The 24,398-nt window shown below is 38.1% G+C and overlaps 1 protein-coding gene and 1 long non-coding RNA gene across 2 annotated transcripts; one reads left to right on the forward strand and one right to left on the reverse strand.

Annotated features, from left to right (window-relative positions):
* The first annotated feature begins 5,364 nt into the window (after window positions 1-5,364).
* ppie (peptidylprolyl isomerase E) lies at window positions 5,365-17,169 on the forward strand. Its single transcript, XM_033045118.1, has 10 exons — window positions 5,365-5,463; window positions 6,922-7,020; window positions 7,334-7,377; window positions 8,890-8,916; window positions 9,137-9,218; window positions 9,611-9,714; window positions 10,427-10,550; window positions 12,066-12,251; window positions 13,355-13,497; window positions 14,625-17,169. Exons 1-10 carry the CDS (start codon window positions 5,433-5,435, stop codon window positions 14,691-14,693), a joined length of 909 nt encoding a protein of 302 aa, XP_032901009.1. The 5' UTR covers window positions 5,365-5,432; the 3' UTR covers window positions 14,694-17,169.
* Window positions 16,129-24,218, reverse strand: LOC116988433. Its single transcript, XR_004415935.1, has 2 exons — window positions 18,636-24,218; window positions 16,129-18,572 (listed from the first exon to the last, which is right to left on the reverse strand). It is a non-coding gene; the product is annotated as an uncharacterized LOC116988433 (long non-coding RNA).
* Between the last annotated feature and the right edge of the window lie 180 nt (window positions 24,219-24,398).

Below are 24,398 nucleotides of genomic sequence, written 5' to 3' on the forward strand. Positions count from 1 at the left end.
TCAATTGTCTTAATTTACTTTGTAGTCGTTTTTTCTAATTTATTAGATTATGAGAGCACGGTTGACTAAATTATGGGAGTAGATTCTTGCTTGATGTGAAATTGAGAAAATGTAAAATAAATTGTACACTCATTGGGCATTAATATACTTTATTTTATATTTGCACAACAAATTACATATGCATGTTTAAAGCTCAATTTTGTTTAATTTGAATTGGATTTCACTTCATAATCATGAGATTTGAGTTCTTGACAAATTTTAATATTCTGACCTTGAGAGGAAATTAACATTGTCAGTGAACTTATTCTAAAGGTCATGTACTACTCATCTAGAACAGTTAATATTAATCGTAATGCAAAATGCTGGAGTGTATATTTTTAGATGCTTTGCAACTAGGTGACGGGGTTAATACTTTGATGTATTAGTATAGTAATAGTCATAATAATAGTACAGTAATAACAGTCCAAGCAGTCAGAAAAAAATACGTGCCAGCTCATGCAGGACATAGAGCTTCTTTATTTTGTCCTGCCATTCAATATGATTCTGCCTAATCCTCCACTTTATCTCACTTTGCTGCCTGATCATCCTATCTCATGAATCCTGTGGAATCTCTAACAATTTCAGCTGAATATACAGCACAAGATTCATAACCACCAAGATTGGACTTCCAAAAATTCCACGTTTCACAGTGATATAATTTCTCATTTCTTATCCAAATCCTCAGCGTTCATTACAATACAATAATGTTAAAATAAGTGAAAATGGCCTCACGGAATCAATACTTTTTCATCTTCAGTCATGCTGCATTTGCCCTGAATTGAGGCACCCCATTGCCTTCAGTTTTGTCCCCATCTTATTTAGTCTGTTAACTATTTTCACCTTTTCCAGTCTTCGCAGATAATAAATTCCATGGAGCCATGACTTTACCCTCACAGCCCATATTCCTTTTTTATTTGTTGCTGAGAATGGTTGGGAATGAGATGGTTAAAGAGTGGGGTAGGGGAAGACTGAATGTGGGAAGATAAATTAACTGGAGATGCTCTGATTGTATTTGGTTACATAGCATAGAATCAAATAAAGATGTTCCCTTGAAACATAGAAATTAGGTGCAGGAGTAGGCCATTCGGCCCTTCGAGCCTGCACCGCCATTCAATATGATCATGGCTGATCATCCAACTCAGTATCCCGTACCTGCCTTCTCTCCATACCCTCTGATCCCCTTAGCCACAAGGGCCACATCTAACTCCCTCTTAAATATAGCCAATGAACTGGCCTCGACTACCCTCTGTGGCAGGGAGTTCCAGAGATTCACCACTCTCTGTGTGAAAAAAGTTCTCATCTCGGTTTTAAAGGATTTCCCCCTTATCCTTAAGCTGTGACCCCTTGTCCTGGACTTCCCCAACATCGGGAGCAATCTTCCTGCATCTAGCCTGTCCAACCCCTTAAGAATTTTGTAAGTTTCTATAAGATCCCCTCTCAATCTCCTAAATTCTAGAGAGTATAAACCAAGTCTATCCAGTCTTTCTTCATAAGACAGTCCTGACATCCCAGGAATCAGTCTAGGTGAACCTTCTCTGCACTCCCTCTATGGCAATAATGTCCTTCCTCAGATTTGGAGACCAAAACTGTACGCAATACTCCAGGTGTTGTCTCACCAAGACCCTGTACAACTGCAGTAGAACCTCCCTGCTCCTATACTCAAATCCTTTTGCTATGAAAGCTAACATACCATTCGCTTTCTTCACTGCCTGCTGCACCTGCATGCCCACTTTCAATGACTGGTGTACCATGACACCCAGGTCTCGCTGCATCTCCCCTTTTCCTAGTCGGCCACCATTTAGATAATAGTCTGCTTTCCTGTTTTTGCCACCAAAATGGATAACCTCACATTTATCCACATTATACTGCATCTGCCAAACATTTGCCCACTCACCCAGCCTATCCAAGTCACCTTGCAGTCTCCTAGCATCCTCCTCACAGCTAACACTGCCCCCCAGCTTAGTGTCATCCGCAAACTTGGAGATATTGCCTTCAATTCCCTCATCCAGATCATTAATATATATTGTAAATAGCTGGGGTCCCAGCACTGAGCCTTGCGGTACCCCACTAGTCACTGCCTGCCATTGTGAAAAGGACCCGTTTACTCCTACTCTTTGCTTCCTGTTTGCCGGCCAGTTCTCTATCCACATCAATACTGAACCCCCAATGCCGTGTGCTTTAAGTTTGTAAACTAATCTCTTATGTGGGACCTTGTCGAAAGCCTTCTGGAAGTCCAGATACACCACATCCACTGGTTCTCCCCTATCCACGCTACTAGTTACATCCTCGAAGAATTCTATAAGATTCGTCAGACATGATTTACCTTTTGTAAATCCATGCTGACTTTGTCCAATGATTTCACCACTTTCCAAATGTGCTGCTATCCCATCTTTAATAACTGACTCTAGCAGTTTCCCCACTACCGATGTTAGACTAACTGGTCTGTAATTCCCCGTTTTCTCTCTCCCCTTCTTAAAAAGTGGGGTTACGTTTGCTACCCGCCAATCCTCAGGAACTACTCCAGAATCTAAAGAGCACTGGAGGATAGTGTAGTTAGACTTTGAGCCTCGTGGAACAGATAGCAGATATAAATCGTACTGGATTTATGGAAAACTGGTACACAACCTAGCTGCAATGCATTGTAAATAGCTATTTTTAAATAGGAGTTATATTAATACTGTTTCTATTTCATTATGGTGGACCCTAAATCTATTCAAACTTGGTGGAAAGCTTGTTAACATGAATTGTAAAATTAATTACAACTTAACCTATAAATAAAATTAACTCTCCATTAACTTGTGATACCAAACACAAAGGAAGATAAAAAACATTGTAGGTAGACAAAAGTGCTGGAGAAACTCAGCGGGTGCAGCAACATCTATGGAGCGAAGGAAATAGGCAACGTTTCGGGCCGAAAGCCTTCTTCAGACTGATGTGGGGGGGGGGGGGGGGGGGGGGGAAGAAAGGAAAAAGGAGGAGGGGAAGCCCGAGGGCTGGGGGAGAGCTGAGAAGGGGAGGAGACTGTAAGGGCTACCGGAAATTGGAGAATTCAATGTTTATGCCACTAGGGTGCAGACTGCTCAAGCTGCTCCTCCAATTTCCGGTTGTGCTCACTCTGGCCATGGAGGAGGCCCAGGACAGAGAGGTCGGATTCGGAATGGGAGGGGGAGTTGAAGTGCTGAGCCACCGGGAGATCAGGTTGGTTAATGCGGACCGAGCAGAGGTCCCATCCCCCCCCACCCTACATCAGTGTGAAGAAGGGTTTTGGCTCGAAACGTTGCCTATTTCCTTCGTTCCATAGATGCTGCTGCACCCGTTGAGTTTCTCCAGCACTTTTGTCTACCTTCTATTTTCCAGCATCTGCAGTTCCTTCTTAAATAAAAAACATTGTCCCACCTGCCTGCTTTTGGCCCATATCCCTCTCAACCTTTCCTATCCATTGTATTAAAGTCCCAGGTCCGATCATTTTCAACTGTTTCATCAATGACATTTTCTCCATCATGAGGATGTTGGCGGATGATTCCACAATGCCCAGTTCCATTTCACAACTCTTCAAATAACGAAGCAGATCTTGCCTGTAAATAGTACGACTTAGACAAGAGCTGTAGGCTGAAAGGCAAATTATATCTGTTCCATCTTAAGAGGTATCAAACTACCTCCTGTTACCTTCAGAAAATTCCTCACTACCAGTATCGTGGAAGTTACTATTAAAAACCATAACACAAAAAAAGGCTCAAAGAACAGGTACTTGTCTGAAGAAGGATCTCAACCCAAATCGTCATGTATTTTCTCCAGAGATGCTGCCTGACCCGCTGAGTTACTCCCGCTTTTTGTGTCCATCTTCGGTTTAAACCAGCATCTATAGTTCCTTCCTACACAAAGGAACAATGGAAGTTTTAACATAAACAAAGGTGAAGTTGGAAGGTTAATAGGAATGATGGCATTATGTTATTGCCTAAACACTATGCAATACGATTCAGATTAGTTTATTGTCGTATACACCAGGATTCAACAAAATGTCTTGTTTGCACAATGCTCAGAGTAAACAGTATACTTGGTGTAATAACTAATAGAACAAGAAATAAGGGTGCAAAACATTGTAGTGATATGCTGAGAACTATATTCTGTACTATATCATCCCCTTTGCTCTCTCTATTGTATTTTAGGTTGATTTGATTTGTTTATGTATGATATATCTTATCTGTTCCATACCTAACATGAAAACAAACCTGGAAAAAGGATGCTTCAGAGTTAAAATGTCTCAAACAATGCAGCATAATTTTGGATAAATGCAGGCGTTGACATGTAGCTAAATAAAACAAAGCTTTCACTGTACCTCCTCGGTACATGACGATAATAAATATAAGGTTAAATCAATCCGAAGTAGTGCAAAACAATACAAAAGCACAATAATAGAAATAACTGAATGAGGTAAAGTCACAAATAAGAGTACCTGGCAGCACCTCCAGGAAGGGGGTTATGAAATAGGTGATCAGGAGTCTAATATCTGTGGGGAAGAAGCTGTTTTTGCCTCTTCATGTCTGGACTAAGATGGGCTGCTGGTAACATGAATACCATGGAATTTGAAACTGTCAACCCTCTTCATGGCAGCTTCGTTGATGAGGACACTACAGATTTATTGCTAATATAAATAGTCAAGGATGACATGCTAAAATTGCTCCGTGTTCCGATTAAATTGCGACCAGTTTTAACCATCTACAACAGAAGCATTCTATGCTACTGAGGCGATGCGGAGCAAAGCCATAGCTCACACATTGAAAGCAAGGAATTAGTGGCGGATTCAAGAAGTTGGAGCTCCCGAGCAATGAAATAACGTGAAGCCAAAAAGGAACTTTTGATAAAAGGTCATTTTTTTGTAGTCCAGTGTAGAAGTACGATGCTAACGAGATACGATTCCCTTTCAGCCCGAGAAGGTGGAAATTGTGGGAACAACTCAAGGAACATTTGTAATGAAGCCTTACACCCAAGGATCGACCCATCACTCTCTCTATCTCTCTCTCTATATATATATCTCTATCTATCCCCCCACATCTAACTCTACATACATCTAAGGTACACAAAAATGCTGGAGAAACTCAGCGGGTGCAGCAGCATCTATGGAGCGAAGGAAATAGGCAACGTTTCGGGTCGAAACCCTTCTTCTATCTATCTGTCTAGCTATCTATCCATCTCTCACACACCCTCTCACTCACACAATGACCTGGTTCAAACATTGAAGAAAAAGAAAAATCGGAGCTGTTAACTAAGTCCCCTTTCTCTGCGTTCCATGAAGTAAAAATGAACATAAACGAAGATTAAAGGCGAATGAAGGCTACGAGCGGCGGGGAGGCGGAGCTGGAGTTCAGGGTTCATGTGGGACAGTTCGGCACAAGATGGCGGCGACCAAGCGGGTGCTGTATGTGGGTGAGTGAGTGAGGAGCCCCGGCCTGGTCTGGCCTGGTCTGGCCTGGTCTGGCCTGGTCTGGCCTGGTCTGGCCTGGTCTGGCCTGGTCTGGCCTGGTCTGGTCTGGCCTGGCCCGGCCCCTTCTCGGGGCACGAGGCGGGCGGGAAGCGAGCTGCGAGCTGCCGGTACAGCGGTACAGTGAAAGCTGGAACCCTCCTCCCGGCTCAATGCCCGGCATCGCCTCAGGCAGCCCACTGATGAGTTTTAATATAAAACACAAAGTGCTGGCCCCGAAACAACCCCTGTCCATGTTGTTCTCCACAGACGCTGCCTGACCCGCCGAGTTCCTCCAGCACATTGTGTTTTGTTCAAGATTCCAGCATCTACAGTACCTTTGATGGGATTCCACTATGAAGCCCTGCCTGTCCTCAGTCTAGCACTGAACACTTTCATTAAAAAACTTTCCCGGATTCTGTTTCTTAGGAAATAATGAAATAAACAGTTGGAATGCTCTGGGGCCAACTGCTATAATTATTATAGTAATAATTCCAAATTATTTGGGGGGGGGGGGGGGGTCTGTGTCTGTGCAGGTCTGTGGTGCAAGAGCACACATTAATGTTTAAGGATGCTAACCTGTCCATTAGATGTGACAAACATCTTCTACCTCTCCTTACTCCAAGTCTCCTATTCCCCTTTTTTTACCTTCCTCTTTCAACTCCCTCCTGTCCCCTTCCACTCATATCCCTCCCTCTGGCTTTACATTTCACACCTTTATCTGGCACCTTTTTGTCTCCATTTCACCTCTAGCCTTTGTCACTATCTCCACTCATGCCAACCAGTCCTCCTCGCCTGTATCCACCTACCATCCACCAGATTTTGCCCCACCCCTACCTCTCTTCACCAGCTTCCTCTTTTCCATCAGCCTGACAAAGAGCCCTGATCTGAAACATCGAGTGTCCATTTCCCTCTACAGATGGTGACACAGAGTTCCTGTAGCACTTTAATTTTTGTTCAAGATTTCAGAATCTACAGGCTCATGCGTAATGTGATAGTAATTATGTTTGGTTTTACACAATAACTAGGTTTAGTTTTTGTTCCTTTTTTAATGGGCTTAAGGGCATGAAACAATTGTTACTGACATTGAGAAAAGTCAGGGTCATAAAGCATTGAAACTGGCTCTCTGGCTCAATTTCCATGTTGTATGATTCAATTGGTGAGCAGTGCCTTGTTTATGGGATTAGATTAGCTATATTCACACATTATGTTCATCGTGCGATATTTTGTTCAGGAACTCTGGAAGATGTATGACATGCAAGTGCTGGAGGATACGATGGAATCAGAGGATATCAATATGACCAATGATTATGCTTTTAAAATATGCTTGTTAGTGATCCTGGTGAGAGGAGTGAATTGGATCATCAATATCAAGAGCTCTTTTAGCTACATGAACTAATTTGATGGACATTTTGTTTTACCAGGTGGCCTTGCTGAAGAGGTAGATGAGAAGGTTCTTCATGCAGCTTTTATTCCATTTGGAGATATTATGGACATTCAAATTCCACTGGATTATGAGACGGGTAAATGCTCATAAATTCATCTCATTATGTCTGATTTGGTCAGCAGCAGAGCAAATACAAAATCTTAATATTTAATATATTCTTTGTAATTTGGAATTTTTTGTGCCCATTTATATAAAATCTTGAGCAATCCTAATGATTGAATTCTGGTGTTCTAATATTCTTATTCTAAAACCTAAATCTCGATTTAATTTTACAAATAATTGTTTAAATGTTAAAATTTGTAAAGAGTTAATTCTGGTGAAATTTGATGTTTTATATTGGTAAATAATGTAATAAAATTCTAACAAATCTAACTTCTTTTATTCTTCAGAGAAACACAGAGGTTTTGCATTCGTTGAATTTGAGGGTGCTGAGGTGAGATGTTGTTTTTTTAATAGCTTTAAACAAACATAAACTTTCAGACATGAGTACCAGTTTTGTATTTTACTCTTTAATAGTGAGTAACCAATTTGGATTTGTGATTTAAACACTGAATAATATTTTGTTATTTCAGTGTCCTCATGGAAATATTACTAATATTCCATGGGTGAAAGATGTGGATGTCAGCTGGCAAATGTTTTATGACCAAATGACACAAATTAAAGTTTTTATTTATAATTTGTTTAAAATATATTGAAAGGATAATATGATTTGCTGTGATTATTGTGATACCGTTCATATATGTTTATGTTGAATGTTGTGAAATTTATGGTAAAGGTCAGGAAAATCTGAGATGGCAAATGGAAAGTGAAAAAAATTGGAGGTACTGGTAACCAGGAATTAAGATTGTTTGTTTTAGTTTTTTGAGTTTTGTGTTCAAAGACCTCTTTGTCTTCTATTTGTCTTCTATACAGATCACCCCGTACACTAGCACTATCCTATACACTAGGGACAATTTACGATTTTACCGAAGCCAATTAACCTACAAACCTGTATGTCTTAGGTGTGTGGGAGGAAACTGGAGAACCCGGAGAAAACCCACGCAGTCACAGGGAGAAGGTACAAACTCCATGCAGACAGCACCGTTAGTCAGGAGCAAGTCTCTGGCACTGTAAGGCAGCAACTCTACCACTGCGCTGCCCCTAAAATATATTGGACACACAAGAGATGACAGATACTGGAATCTGGAGCTAAAAACAGCTATAAGAACTCAGCGGGTCAGATGACAATTGCGGAGGGAAAGAAATGGACAGTGTCTCTGGTTGGGAACCTGCATCTCTTGTTGCTGCCTGACCCAATGAGTGCCTCCAGCAGGTTGTTTTTTGCCCCTGCGTGATATTATTACCCAGTGGCAATCGGTTAGAGTGTGGATTTTGAATGGGGACTTGAATGTGCCACCTCACTCCCAGCCCCCATCTATTTGCAACAGAATCGTGCAGCAGAAAGCAAGCTACTCGAGGAACTCAGTGATTCAGGCAGGATCTGTGGAGGAAAATGAACTGTCAACATTTTGAGTTGAAACCCTTTATCTGGACAGGGATCTAACGACCAGAGCAGCTGAAGGGCGTTGATTCAACGTTGTCTGTCCATTTCCCTCTTCAGATGCTGACATTGAATTCCTCCAGCTGCATTTTTCTTTATTTTGGATTCTAGCACCTGCAGTCTCTTGTGACCCTTCTTATATCTATCTGTGACACAGACATTCAAGAATGTTTCAGGAAGAGAAATACTTCATATTTCTTATGAATATGTGAACAGTTCAAAGGGTGCCTCATGGTCTAATATGATTCATTTTATTTTTAATGGCTTTATTTCATTCACCTATATTGCCACCAATCAGATCTTCTTCTCTCAGGCATCGACCAAATATAATGTTCAATTAATAAAATAAAATAAATCTGCAATGCTGTTTGTTATTGGCTTATAACTTTACACTTATTTTTCCAGGATGCTGCAGCTGCCATTGATAACATGGTAAGTGGCAAACAGTGGGGAAAATATTACAATTTGCAAATATGGAAAAGAAGATTTTATTTTAATAGTTGTTAATAATTTAAAATGTTTGAGAACAGAAACTTGCTAAAATACCAAATAAGCAAGAATGGAGGATGTGTCTTTGCTAAATGATGAATATCATTATATTATATTACATTATATTACCCTGATTAGCCTTTATCTTCATGTCATTAATCAGAATGAGTCTGAACTTTTTGGAAGGACAATCCGAGTTAACCTGGCAAAACCCATGCGAATTAAAGACGGATCGTCAAGAGCAGGTAAGGAATAAAAATGTGCTTTTATATAGAACAAGGATTTTTCTCAAATTGATAGCTGCTACTGGATATATACATATATATATATAACATATATATAACATATGTAAAACAAAAAAAAACATTTACAAGGGGACTTAGTTGGGACTTTATCTTGTTCTTTTAAGCTTTGATATTGTTGAGTATTTAAACCTTCAAGTGAGTAGGGGTGGAAATGAAGGAAATGTGAGGTGTGATTGAAAATAAATATGGAAAGTACCAAATATATATCTGCTGTATCGTGGAGTAAGTGCTTAAATTGAAGGAGTGATAATCCAACATGATGGAGAAGAAACCGATATAATAGTATTCATTCATCTGTGAGTGAAATGTAAGTGGTGTCTCTTTCAATCTAGTGTGGTCAGATGATGACTGGTTAAAGAAATTTGCTGGGAAGACCCTGGAGGAAAATGGAAGTGAGGAGCATGGAGGAGAAGGTGGAGAAACACAAACAAAGGAGGTGAGTTTTATTTTGTCTTGCATCACTGAATGTTTTAGTTTTAAGATGCATCATGGAAACGAGCCCTTCGTTCCACCAAGTCCACGCTAACCATCGGTCTCTCGTTCACACTAGTTCTATGTTACCCCACCTTCGCGTCTATTCCCTACACATTAGCGTTAATTCTGCAGAGGCCAATGTATCTACAAACCCGCTCGACTTTGGGATGTGGGAGGAAACTGGCCTGTACTCAACCAATGATAATGGTCTCTGTTTTGTTGTGTTGTAAAATTACCGTGAGACCAACAAACATTTTGTTATCAATTGTGCATTGGGTAAGTTAGAAAAACAAAGCAAAACTATTGGTGTTATCAACACATTCCTTAGAAAATCATCCAATTCTGATGGGATGGCACAAGCGGAATTCTGTGATTTCTTCAGTTTTAGTTTATTGTCATGTGTACTGAGGTACAGTGAAAAGCTTTGGTTGCATCGCTAACCAGTCAGCAGAAAGACGATACGATTACAATCGTGCAGATAATATCAATATTTTTGATGGATTTCATAACTTACCAGATGCACAATTAACACTGGTTTGTGGGTTCAATTATGCGATGAGCAAAAAGTTTTTGACTTTAAAATTTGTTTCATAAATGTGTGGGAACTTTTCAGAATTTAAAATTTCCTTTACATTCATAATTGTTTACTCATTAAAAACATATTATTTCGTAAGGGTGAGCCACCAGCCAAGAAATCAAGATCCAATCCTCAAGTATACATGGACATCAAAATTGCCAACAAGGCCGTTGGTAGATTACGGTTTTTATTACGAGCTGACGTTGTACCAATGACTGCAGGTAAAGAGGAACATAATATAGATGCATTCTTATGGTTTGTGAGCAAAGATCAGATAGATCCTATTCCGGACTAACTGCCTTGTTAGTTACACTTGTTTCTTTTATTCTACCGTATCTCTGTGCCTCGCAACTGAGTTGCCTGAGCCTGCATATCCATGCTGTAGATCTTGGGACATTCTTGGTAATGTTGTATTTGTGCTTGTAGTTACTGCATCTGGATTGTCCCATATGAACTTTATGGCTCTGGGGATTTGTTTCCTGTTATGGAATCAATCAAAATACCGTGATCTGTTGATGTGTCCAAATAGAGAGGAAGCAACGTACTGCATATGTGACTCACCTGGTTTATGTCAAACTTGCTAAAAAAGACAGAAAGCTTGGACAGTTCCGCTGCAGGGCTGAAGTGGCACCTTTTCCCAGTGAAAATATTGAGTTGATAAAATGCCTGCTATGAGTTTGGTTGAGTTCAAGTTAGATGCTACGCTTGCCATTTTTCTGCCATCTTAAACACATAGAAAAATAGGTGCAGGAGTAGGCCATTCGGCCCTTCTAGCCAGTACTGCTGTTCAATATGAGCATGGCTGATCATTTAAAATTAATACCCCGTTACTGCTTTTTCCCCATATCCCTTCATTCCTTTAGCCCTAAGAGTTAAGTCTAACTCTTTATTGAAAACATCCAGTGAATTAACCTCCACTGCCTTCTGTGGCTGAGAATTCCAAAGCTTCACAACTCTCTGGGTGAAGAAGTTTTTCCTCATCTCAGTTCTAAATGGCCTACCCCTTATTCTTAAACTGTGACCCCTGGTTCTGGACTCCCCCAACATCGGGAACATTTTTTCCTGCATCTAGTCCTTCCTCAAATTAGGAGACCAAAATCGCACACAATACTCCAGGTGCGGTCTCACCGGGGTCCTGTAAAACTGCAGTAGGACCTCCTTGCTCCTAAACTCAAATCCTCTCTCACTGCCTGCCATTCTGAAAAGGACCCATTAATTCCTACTCTTTGCTTCCTGTCTGCCAAGCAGTTCTCTATGCATGTCAATACCCTACCCCCAATACCATGTGCTTTAATTTTGCACACTAATCTATTGTGTGGGACCTTGTCAAAGTCCAGATTCACCACATCCACTGGCTTTCCCTTATCCATTCTACTTGTTACATCCTCAAAAAATTCCAGAAGATTAGTCAAGCATGATTTCCCCTTCATAAATCCATGCTGACTTTGACTGATCCTGTCACTGCTTTCCAAATGCGCTGCTATAACATCTTTAACAATCGACTCAAGCAACTTAGATCACAGCCTTTTATGCCAAGTTTTGTCCCAGAGTTGCTAGGCTGTGTTTGTTGGAATCGGTTTCTCCATCTAATTAATGTTATCCTTTGCACAACCATCCTAAATCTTCCACAATGGGATGCATAGGGAGCTGTGATTTTGTTAATAACTGGCATGATTGATTTATCAAGATTCCACAAATTGTTCTAAAATGCATATTTTAAAAAACATTTCTTCTAGAAAATTTCCGGTGCCTCTGTACACACGAGAAGGGATTTGGTTACAAGGGCAGCAGTTTCCATCGAATTATACCCCAGTTCATGTGTCAGGGTGGAGATTTCACCAATCACAACGGTACTGGAGGGAAATCCATCTACGGCAGGAAGTTTGACGATGAAAACTATATTCTGAAACACTCAGCGGCAGGTATTGTGATTATAGTATATATGAAAAAAGCCAAGCCATACAGTAAACCCTCGGTTTTATGGATCACTTTATCAAGGATTTCAGTTACAGCGGACAGATCAACTGAATTTCACCGCACTGCCAGCCCACTCAGCTTCTTCCAGCACCACCAAGCGAATTTGCAACCATGGAACTTTATGGCTTAGGGCAGCTGTGCTTTGCTTTAATGTTTCAGCTGAAAAAAGGCACCTCTGTCAGTGCAATTACTGCTCAGCCTACATTTTATTGTTGCGTCTGCACACATGACATGCCATAGAATACACTCAGTTATAGCGGACAATCAGCATGGTCCATTGCATCGAAGGTTTACTGTAATAGCAGCTTTCCATTTTACCAAAATTGTTGAGGCAGTTACTGTAAATTTTAATATTCTCTACTTATTTCTGTCTGTTATAATCTCTTGGTCCTACACTGGTGAACTACAAATAAAGAGGCTTGCCTTTCTGCTGTTGAACAGTAATGAACAAGTTATAGATGTTAAATTCATTTACATAGAGGTTTGTTACGGTTTAACTGGGAAATTGTGTTTAAATGGCCTCATAGTAAACAAGAACTTACTGAGAATTGCATTGTAGACGCTCCCCATTTTGGTCAAGCTACAGCAGGATTCCTTCAATGATTTAATGCTTTGTGTCCATGTGGACAGACTTGTGGGTAATTGTAGATGGTGGACATCAGCAGGCATCACCCCTGAAGCTGATTGTTCCAATAATAAGTGTAATTCAGAGCAGAATTGTCTTTCTCTTCCTTTCCTGATCTCGGAGAATATTGCAATCATGTACCTGCCACCTCTATCCCCATTGAGCAGTTTACCCAAAGATGTAACCTGTAAACTCTGTTTGATGATTCATACACCTGGAACTTTTGGTAAATGCACAAAGTTTTGTTAAGAAAAACAAAACTATCTTTGTATTTCAGTTGCAGATATCGTTTATTACTACCTAAGAGGCTGATGAAAAAGAAGGGAATCTCCCATTCTCTCTAGCGAAGATATGTTAAGTCATTATCACTGCGTTCTTTACTCAGTCTTGTAGTTAAAGTTTTGATCTCTGGATGTTATTTAGGATTGCTGTCAATGGCAAACTCTGGAATCAATACAAATGGATCTCAGTTTTTCATTACCCTCGACAAGACAGACTGGCTGGATGGAAAACACGTAGTATTTGGGGAAATGGTGGAAGGAATGGATATTGTCAGACAGATGGAAGTGAGTACAAACCTCTAGTCCAATCCTTTCCGCATCCTGTAATTGCTTGCTTTTTTCATCTCCGCAGTGGGTTCATTATGGCTTCCTCCCAACACTTCCGCTTCTGTGCTTTGAGTAGTGTAACTAAATGGAAAGCGTTGATATTACCTGGAACTTTTCTTGCTAGGATTGTAGCTAACATCTCTGGGAGCTATTATTATCTGTCATTGGCACCAAATAAGTTAGAAACAAAGGCATAGCATGTAATGATATATTATATAGATAAAAGATATCTGAAGCTCAATTTAAAAAACAATCTTTTTTTAAAGGTATTCCATCAGCAATTGTAATCCTTCTCAGTGAGAATTAGATGTATTTTAGCAACAAGTACATTATACTAAGGAGGATGCATAATATGGTTGATTTCCTGTGAGTTACAAAGATAGTGTATTTATAAAAATATTACAGACTCTTAAATTGAATCTAAAATCAAATAATTTTTTTAGGGAAACCTAATAAGTCATTTGACATTGAAATGATTAAATATTCTCAAATAATTGAATGGCACAACAAGAAAGGACCGAGGGTAATGACGGTGAATGTAAGTTTGATAATGCTGCTCTTTAGAAAAGATAGTGGGACTCGGAGGTACTTGACATAGAAGTGATGCAGAACAGGACCATTTTTTGCAGAAGTCAAGAAATTGAAGCAAGTAAAGACAGATTGGAGAATATGAACCAGGATCAGGGTTTGGAAAACAGCTGAAATTAAATCACAAGCTCCTAAAAACAAAATCCTGTGCAGATGAAAATTACTGAAGAATGAATGGGGTGTGTGAGGTTATGGGCTAACTGTATGGGCAGCAGGTGTGATATTCACTGTTGTTTAGCTGGTGGGTTAAAAAACAAACTGGCCATATTTTCATGTGCGGTAAAAATAACATTAACTGGTAATCCATCTAATATTGTCCAACATCAGTCAGTCTGACGACAGCAAATGTTATTAATCCTTTGGTACCTTTAAAAGGATTAACGTTTATTCATTTTGTTTTTAAAATATGTGAATGAAGAATTTAATTTACTGAGAATGTTTAATTGAAGATTTGTTTTTCCTTGAAATATCCATAACACACGTTTTATTATTCCCAGGCTCAAGGTTCTAAAGATGGAAAACCTAAGCAAAAAATGATCATCTCAGACTGCGGAGAATATGTGTGATGGTAGTGGCTGTTAGACATAACTTTTGTAGATTTCATTTTTTCGTACTTTTAATGTTTTTTTGTGAAGATTTATTGTAAATACATTCAACATGCAAAATAAAAAAATTTTTAAACCAACTTTCTATTTGCAGATAAAAATTTTAATTGTTCATTTTTTTTGTGTTCTAAGCCTGCAAAAATGTAATCTTTTGTCCAGCTATCTCATTAATTGGATATTATAAAATTATTGCCACAGCAGGACTGTCAGCAGCAAGACAACTCTGCATTTAAACATGTGAGAATTGTATTTAACTAGGCTTAAATATTAAGGATATTTCTGTTTGTCCCTTAAAGAATTATCCTCTAATTTTAAATCGCCCATTGCATCAAAATGAGCTCTGTAGGAAAAAAGTGTTCTGACTTGTTTTCAATCATTGTAATGGTCAAGGAAAACAATGACAATATATGCATAAGAATTTCTTTACGATCTGTCCAAAGAAAAAGAGCAAGTCTGTTTGAACATACTTATTGCTTTATTGGGGTAAAGAAAATTTGAGCTAACCAAAATTTCAATTAATGAAAATATACAAAAACTATAAATTGGGTTCTATAACAGTCTACTGTCAAAAGGCACTAATCCAGACCATTAACTACAAATTATATACATATGGAAGCATATGTATGGACACGGAACAAAGGACAGGATACACAAGCACAGAATACAGTTAAACCAATATTTTTTACGTTTCCCTTTTCCTTTTATTTCCAGTCACTTTCCTGGGACAGAATATATAGAAGGGCACTTTACTCCTAATGTGCCATCACGCACTGCATGATTAACACTGATCTTGTCCCTGTAGTGTCAGGTGGTTGGCTTACAGTTCTGTGGTTTTGATCTTTGATTTTCAACATATCCTGTTTAAATTCAAGTGCTCAGCTTGTGGTCACATTCGCAGCCAGGTTTGTGAAGACCTCCTTCAATTCTCATCTCACCCACTGTGTGCACTATCTTTGCAGTTATATTAATGAGGGAAAAATAGCCTGGTATAAGCCACCCCAACTAATTCATCACCCATGCCCCCCCCCCCCCCCCCCCAAATGTGCACCTGATGGTGGAGTAGAGAGAAGAGACTTCATTACAGATACCTGCTGCTGGCTGACCTACAATTCCAATTGAAGGTGCTGAAAGACCACTTCCTGGATTGGGGAGTGTGATTTTAAAAATGAGTGTAAACAGAACATGGCTACTTTTATAAATTCCACAATATTATAGTCACATCAACAGCTGATAGTTCAGTAGGTCAATTATTTTGTTGCATATTTTTGTACATATGTAGATACAGTTAATCTCTGGACATCACATTGACACTAACAAGTGCCCTTAAGTGAAAAATAACCTGAACTTTAACTAATATGGCAGTAGATTTGTCAACAAATTAGTAAATACACATTCATAGTTGGCATTGCTGAATTTTAGTACAAGCTTAACTGAAAAATGTTTTCAAGCATGTTTTGCTACATTAGTCTAACAGATACTATTAAATCTATAATTAGTGTTTTTGTAGAATCTACGTTTAGTTACAGATTCAAGATGTCCTGTATTTCCTTAAAACTAGATAAAGGAACATGTGAAAAGTTACTTAAATACAGTGCATAAAAATTAATTTTAACAGTAATGATATTACAGTGTACAGTATCTCAAAAAGTTACTTAGAAGTAACTCGCAGCAAAATTACATGTAATGCTTGTAAACTGTACAGAAAAAAAAAGCGATGCTCCCCTAGACACTTTCACAGAAGCCACATTTATACATTTTCTGTTTTGCTTCAAGCTGCACTGAGAAGCTGGTCTAATCCAGTTAATGAGGAGGTCTAACAGGGCATATAGTATTGTGCTGTGGGCAGTGTAATTACGTACTTTGTATAATTCTCTTAAGTATGCAACTGATCTAGTTTTATACATTAAACATACTGGAGTACAAAAAGTAATTTATTTTTAAAAAGTGCTTTAAAAATTATTTACAATAATTAATGTATATGGACCATCTTTATAGACCCTAGAATATGACATTTACACTGGCAAGCTGGTGAGTGATGAAGTATCACTCCTTCAGATCGAGAACATGATGTGGGTCGCATTGACATTTTGGATATGTATATACATATTTATCTTGCAAACTATTGAATTAAAACCTGCGTTTGTTATACACGTAACTGAAGTCTTTCACAGAAATTACTAGCTGGGAGCAACCCAGGTTTGTCTTTTAAATAACCAGACAATGAAATAGGATACAAAGTTAAGTGCAACACACTGCTCACAGGACAAGGAGTTCTATTGAAATCTGGCAGAATGAAAAGAATAATACTGTACCTTTTCTATTGACAAATAGTGCAATTTTTTTTAATGGTTCAAGGTTCAAACACGCCAAGTCAGATTTTTCTGAATTTGTTTTGAATGTCAAATCTCCATGTTGGTCCAATAAATTGTCAAATTTCCATGTGGGTGTGTCATTGTGTAATCTTACTGTCATCCATCTCAATTAGATGAGCAAAGAAATGGTTACAGCGATTATTTGTACAAATCTCACCTAAACTAAAATAAAACTAAATATATACCAGGGAACAAAATATGATGAGTCAATTTAAACTATATGAAAAAGTTTAAGCGTTTAGCATTACATTTAATCATCCCACTAGGTACAATTTGTTTTGATAATCTGCATTGGCAGAGTACTAAAAATGATTGTCACTATCTACTTTATTGGAGAAATTTTACTTTGGGGGCCACAGAATTAAAACTAGTTTCTTATGACTAGTTCAATGAGTTTGAGTAAAGAACACAATTCCTAGTCAAGTGTATTTTGTATTAATACTGATAGATCATGGGTAGATCAGTGTTAGTATGATCACTCAGTATTAATGGTCATTTTAATGATCATTAATACTTAGTGATTAAGTATTAATGCTTTAATTTATTTATTTTAAAATCCCAGCCATAACTTTTAGTTGTAGATATAACTTGCTTATGCATTTGAAAAGTAATCATTTTATCAGTAACTTGAACATTTAGCATTTGTGGACTGCACTGTCATTCCTCATTACTATTAATCAAGGCAGTAATAATACAGAAACCTATTCTAAGAAATGATAGTAGACGTCTCTTAAATAAATTACATTCTTGGTTTAAAAACTTTAAACCCACCTTTTGAGAAATAGGAATTCTACCTTCTAACCACTGAGCTGTAGATCTCAAAACAAGACATTGGAGATAGTCCTTCACAATCTCAGTATATCCTGAAGTGCTTAGGAGTCAATGAAATAGTAGCTTGAGCAATTAACCTGGTCCAAGATTTCCTACTGTGGATTTGTGATCAGATAGGGCACAGACAAGATGTAAAGTCTGTCCAGTTGTCCCCACTTTGCTCATTAAAATGGATCAAAGGTTTTAAATGGATTCCTGCCAGCAAATACCATGTCTATTTCTATGAAGAATTATTTACATAAATCTACTTGGACTGCAAGAACTGATCTAAACATGAAAGGAAACAACTGCCAGTTAACAAACTGACAATCATCATGGTCGATGGGTAAAAGATTACAGTGTATGAATGCAGAGGTTGAACTAGGCACACTGTCAAGTGAGCAAAGGAGGCACTTACTGGAAGATGTATGTTTTCAATTACAAGCTTCTGCCCACAAAGATTACTTAAAACTTGTTTTATCTGTGAAAACCAATAAGTAATTCACAAATTAATAGAGTTCATTTTTGAAGAGGGCAATTGTATCAAAATGAGCCTGGTGCCATAGGCAAGGTGCAAAGTAAACCCTGTAATACGTGACTACAACAATGTGCTATGTAGAATAAGGGCAGCAACTGCAATCAGTTTGATCCTGTGAACCTTAGTGTTTTAGCACAATGGACAAAGATTTGGAGAAGATTTATAGGTCTGAAGATCAGGAACAAGTTTACATATGATCTACAGATAGGGGGGCCTGGGTATCCTCAAAAGCATTTCTGATTTCTTACTTGCAACAATTAAGATGCTCAGTTGATTCATCAAAAATTTGAGCTGTGAAGAATGTTTGGTAATTATGTGCCTCATGGAAACAGTAGCCCGGAGAGGTTGACATGGAAATTAGTTTAAATTATGTACAAAGTAGGACATTTGTGCCACACATTCACTAATACTGTAATGGGGCTGATACAAATCACCCAGATACATCTAACTATTTGAACTGCCTATTGTGACAGAACTGACTATGATGTGTAAGAGTTTAAAGATCCAAGTCTTCAGGGGGGTTGAGACGGCAGGGGAAGAGCAGAATGGACCGAGTTAGTGTTAAAAAAGGAAACACATTTCTTATAATTGTAGGAAATATCCATTTCATCCATCCTAGCATGGACATACGGGGAGGCATATGTATTTATTGATTTAAATGCTTTTATTTCAGACTCAAGGTCCAGATATTCTTGAGAAAGGGAAATTTGAAGTGGGTTATAAAAAAGCAAAAAAATGGGATAACAGTTTAGGAAGCTAAAATCATTTTGCACTGTTCCCTAAATTTCACTATCAACATCAAAGTGTAATCATGGAGTATATTTATAAAGTGCACAAAGCCGTTGGTTGAATAATAGTTGAAGTGCACAGTAGTTTTGTAATTGTTCACAACTTTCCCTTTCCATGAAAAGGGTCACATTTGAACTCAAAGTTGAATGCTGAACATTTTTGAGAATTGAACCCAGCAGAAAAGTAAAGTCACAGCCTTCTGTAATCTTCCCAGTATATTCAAGTTTTTCAAAAATAACAATCCAATCAAAATAAAATATAATTACATGCCACCAGTCTTATTTTAGATTACATTGCTATTTTCATTTAACTGAAATGTTGCTGTTTTAAACTTGTTTTTCACCTCCTAATTTAACTCCATCTTTTTTCACTTTGTTACAGCTACAACCTGTTGAGTTTACTTTCTCAGCTTTATCCATATTTGCTAATACTATAACATGGTTAACAAGTAGAAAAATAACCTTGGTTTATGCCTTGCTGTCCTTGATACCCATGCCTTCAGACAAGTTTTACCAAACCTACCAAACCCATATGAAATCAATTAACTGCACATGAACGGATCTGTTTCCGCTTTAACTAACTGATTCTTCCTTCATCTTTAAAATTATACACTTTCAATTCAATAGCCAAGCATCACAACAGCTGGTATTTTGTGTTCTTTACAATGAGGGACTTTTATGGACAGAAAAAAAACTAAACTGTCTATTAAGCTAAAAGATTTCATGGTTCTGAATAGTATAGGATGTCTAATAGTGGAATACAATGTTCCTGGAAATTATCTTTTAACAACAAAATAAAGAAGGGAAGATGCAGGGTATGGGAAAATCTGAAGTTTAATTTTAATTGCTCCAGCAATTTAATTGCTCAACAAATTCAAGTTGTTATTTTCCGTGTTAGGAAATATATATGACTAAAACAGGGAATAAAAGATACTTCCAGTAGGAAATATCATATTTGCAAAAGGTGTGAGAATTCAACCAAAAAGGATGGTTAAATATATTTCAAATGTGTGCCTGCAAAATGAATACAAGACACCAGAGGGTGCTCTTGTTTCACTCCGAGGAATCCTTAAAAATACATAATCAATCGTACAAGCTTCAACACTTAACAAATTGGTGCTTGAAATTGGCTGTCGTGCATTATGACATACCCATTTTTTAAATACTTATCTATATCAGTGCAATTAATATTATTTACTTGGCTCAGTGGTAACTCTGAGTGAAATTTCACTGTGGGGAAAACAGGATTACATATGTTAAGTGCATTATCTGAGGTGCTGTTGAACCAAAGTCCTGTCCTATCTGTCAGCTCATGGAAAAGATCTCATCATAGTATTTAAAGAAAGGAATTGTTGCTACTTGGTGTATTGATCCACATTCTTCCCTCAGTCAATGCTACTAAAAATGAATGAACTGGTCATTCATCCCGCAGTTACATATGGGATCTTCATATACATTTCATGTTTTAGCATATAATACAATTGTGATTTAGTTTAGTAATAGTTAAGTGACTGCAAAGCACTATGGCATGCCAGGACGTGAAGTAGATTATAAAAATACAATTTCTTAAGAAAAAAAAAAACTGCAGGAGGAATTCAGTGGGTAGGCCGCATCTTGGAGGCAGTGGGATAGCCTGAGAAGTTGGCCTTCCCTGTGCCTCCACAGATGGTGCCTGACCCACAGAGCTCCTCCAGCTGTTTGGTTTTTTTGGGGCAAATTTTGATCTTATAGAGATGTATAAATTATTAGTGCTTTAAATAAAAAACATATTTTGCCCTTCTTACATTGTATGCTGCCTGGAAGTTTGTGTATTTCTAAACATTGAAAAAAACAGTTGAGTGGTTAATCCAGAAATAATTTTACAAAACAACTTCTTTACCTAAGCATAAAACAGATGTTGGTTTTGTCCTTGCCTATTTTGAAGAAGCTCATTGGGACACAACATTGCAGCTGACACACATATAGACAACTGATATTTCTGATCCAATCAAGATAATTCTTCAAAAGACAACCATTCAGATCATCGACCATTTGATGTACCGAATCCACGGAATGGTTGGCAAACAAAGATTGAATATACTTGTTGACCAAGATGGATTATTAATTAATTTAGTGACATCAATTATTTTTAATCCAAGCGGTTCTATAAAATTAATAATTAATTTAAAATTTGCCATTGTTTTAATCCAGATGCCAGAACCCTATAGGTCTTGATCACAAAATTATCTCCTATTGGATCTGAATCGCTGTATCATAGGTGACATTTAGCAGTTTATTGTTGTTCTTGTTGATAAATCTGTCAGATTGAAGGTATCATTTGCAGTAAAAATATTGACTGTAGTCATCTTCTGGATTTAGAGTTAGTACTCTATTACAAATGATGTTAGTACAAATGATCTTATCACACTAAATAATGCAGTAATCCTATGTTAGTTTGATGCATTTAAATGTTCGAGTTTTAATTGAAAGAGCTGATATGAATATTTGTATACAATTAGATTTAACTCTGATCTTAACCTTGTCCCCGTGGTAACATTTATGGTGGTGAAGCATGCCTTGAGAATAAATGTTGATTCCTGTTATACTTTAATCCTGGGCATTATTGCTGATAGGCTATTAATCCTAAATGTTAGGCTATTAATCCTAAAAAATTACAAAATGTCATTTTTATTAAAATCCACAAGTGAATTCATATCTTGTGAACTGCAATATCATACATTACTGATCACCCATCCTCTTTTACCAAGTATATGATTGATGTGTATGATTCTGTTTAAAACTTTAATTTTCTTTACCCGTCAATTAGTGATCAAAACTTAGCGTCCCTGTAGATAGAAAGTATAATTATTAATATTTGTGTGTTATGTTTTGTGTCATCATAAGGATTTAAATCCATTACAAAAATGAGTTAGAAGCCTCTTTAAGACTGCATACAATAAAATGCCATGTTATAATAACGGCAAAATAAATGTCTGAAAAGCCAAAAATTTGCAGATGTGGATTTCTGAACAATGCTGGAACTGCTCGATAGGTCAGGGAGCAGCTGTGGAGAGAGAAATAATGATTTAGTCCAATGACCTTTCATCAGAAATAGGAAGTCAGAAACCCTCCTCTCCGCAACTGGAAAATGGTTGTTTCCAAACTTTTCCTTGTTCAAATGAAAAGTAATCTATCTGAAACATTCACTCTTTCTCTCTCCCAGTGCTCCCTGATCCTGATCCAGCATTTTCTGTCATTGTATAAGTTGGTCAATGTTTAAATGCTAAAGCATTAATTACAACATGATGAAGGCAACATTCAGCGCTATGAATGAACCAGAATAACCCACGGCAAAATGGAGACTAAGCTGAGACAGTCTAGAAATGTAATAAGTGTCAGAAATTAATAAGGACCATCGTAATACTTTACCTACATGATTGAAATTAGTTGAAGTGTTAATCGTGCAGCATCAATCTAAAGGGCAGACGATCTTGAATACTGACTCTGGTAATCAAAATAACACTTAAGAAGTCCTATCACTGAATATTATACTTTTTTCCCAGTGTCGTGGCATAACAATAAATTAGTTTATGCAGGTTAAATACTGAAGCCATTATCCTAGCAGCAACACAGAAGGACAGATCTAGGCTGTTATTAGCTTAGCAACCAGCATCATTATAGACTGGGACTAGACCAGCTTGTTTCCAGATTCTATGGTAATTTTGTGAGCCCATGGTGATAATATTTTTTACTAAACTACTTCATATGAAGCAGGAATGCTTGTGAATCACCATTGAGAATGGAATCCACGGCTATGACAGGCATTCAAATGTCTGTGATATGCATTTAAAACATCCTGAGGATTTTACGTTATTTCTCCGATGCTTTCCTCAGTAACACACACTTAAAGGGGAACAGCAGTTATTCCTCAGGAGGACATAAACGAATACTGAACTTGAAGTAAAGTGATCAGAACCTGTCAAATTTCCCCTCAACCTTAACTTTGGAAGATACGGAATACTGCCTCACAAACTTAAAAGATCTGCTTAAGCAAGTTTTGCAGCATTGCAAAGCTACAGAGTTACCTAGGTTTCTTGTTCTGTAGGCATCCAGTTACAAATGAGCACAAAGTTTGAATCTGACAATCCTCAATGCTATCAATGTTCATCCAGACATCTATCCCATTTAGTGTTCATCTTAAGTCATTGGGCACCTCAATGGGAAAATACAACAGTGCCACTTGCAACCTGACCTTATAGAGATATATTAAATCATGAAAAGAATAGGGTGAGTACATTAAGAGGAAATATTGAATAAGAACCTTGGGGGCAACTTTTTCACTTAAAGGGTGGTGGGTATATGGAACAAGCTTCCAGTGGAAGCAGTTGAGGCAGGTACAATAACAGCGTTTAAAAAAACATTTAGATATGGATAGGAAACATTTAGACGCATCTGGGCCAAATGCAGGTAAATGGGACTGGCTTAGATGGGCTATCTTGGTCAGTATGGACGAGTTTGGCCGGTGGGCCTATTTCTGTGCTGTATGACTCTTACTATTTCTTGGATAGCATGCCTCAGTCAACGCTACAGAAGATGAACTTTAATAGTAAAATGGAACTGTCCTGGTGTACATGGCAATCCCCACGTGGCTCTGTGGTAGATGCAGCCATTGCTGTATTGACCACCAATTTCCAAAATGCCAGAAGAACACAATTTAAAAACGATGCTGTTTTAGAGATTTGTTAGAAGATGCACTGAGTATCAAATCTATCAAAACCTCTGTGCCATTGAGAAGTTTCTTCCAGCATGGGGAGATCGTAAGCAAACAGCTTGCGAACACTTTGCATTGTTTGATCTATCTCCATTTTGTTTAGTGTAGGGACACGGCATGGAAACAGGCCCATCGGCCCTCCAAGTCCACTCTCACCACCATTCACATTAGTTCTATATTATGCCACTTTTGTGTCCACAGCCCACACACTAGGGGCAATTTACAGAGGCCAATCAGCAACCTACACACCCACACGTCTTTGGATGTGGGAGGAAACTGGAGCACCTGGAGGAAACCTACGTGGCCACGGGGAGAACGTGCAAACTCCACACAGATAGCACCCAAGGTCAGGATCGAACCTGCGTCTCTGGCAGGTCTACCAGCTGCACCAATGCGCCACCCCTAATA

The sequence above is a fragment of the Amblyraja radiata genome, chromosome 27 (assembly GCF_010909765.2).
Source record: "Amblyraja radiata isolate CabotCenter1 chromosome 27, sAmbRad1.1.pri, whole genome shotgun sequence".
Taxonomy (NCBI): Eukaryota; Metazoa; Chordata; class Chondrichthyes; order Rajiformes; family Rajidae; genus Amblyraja; species Amblyraja radiata.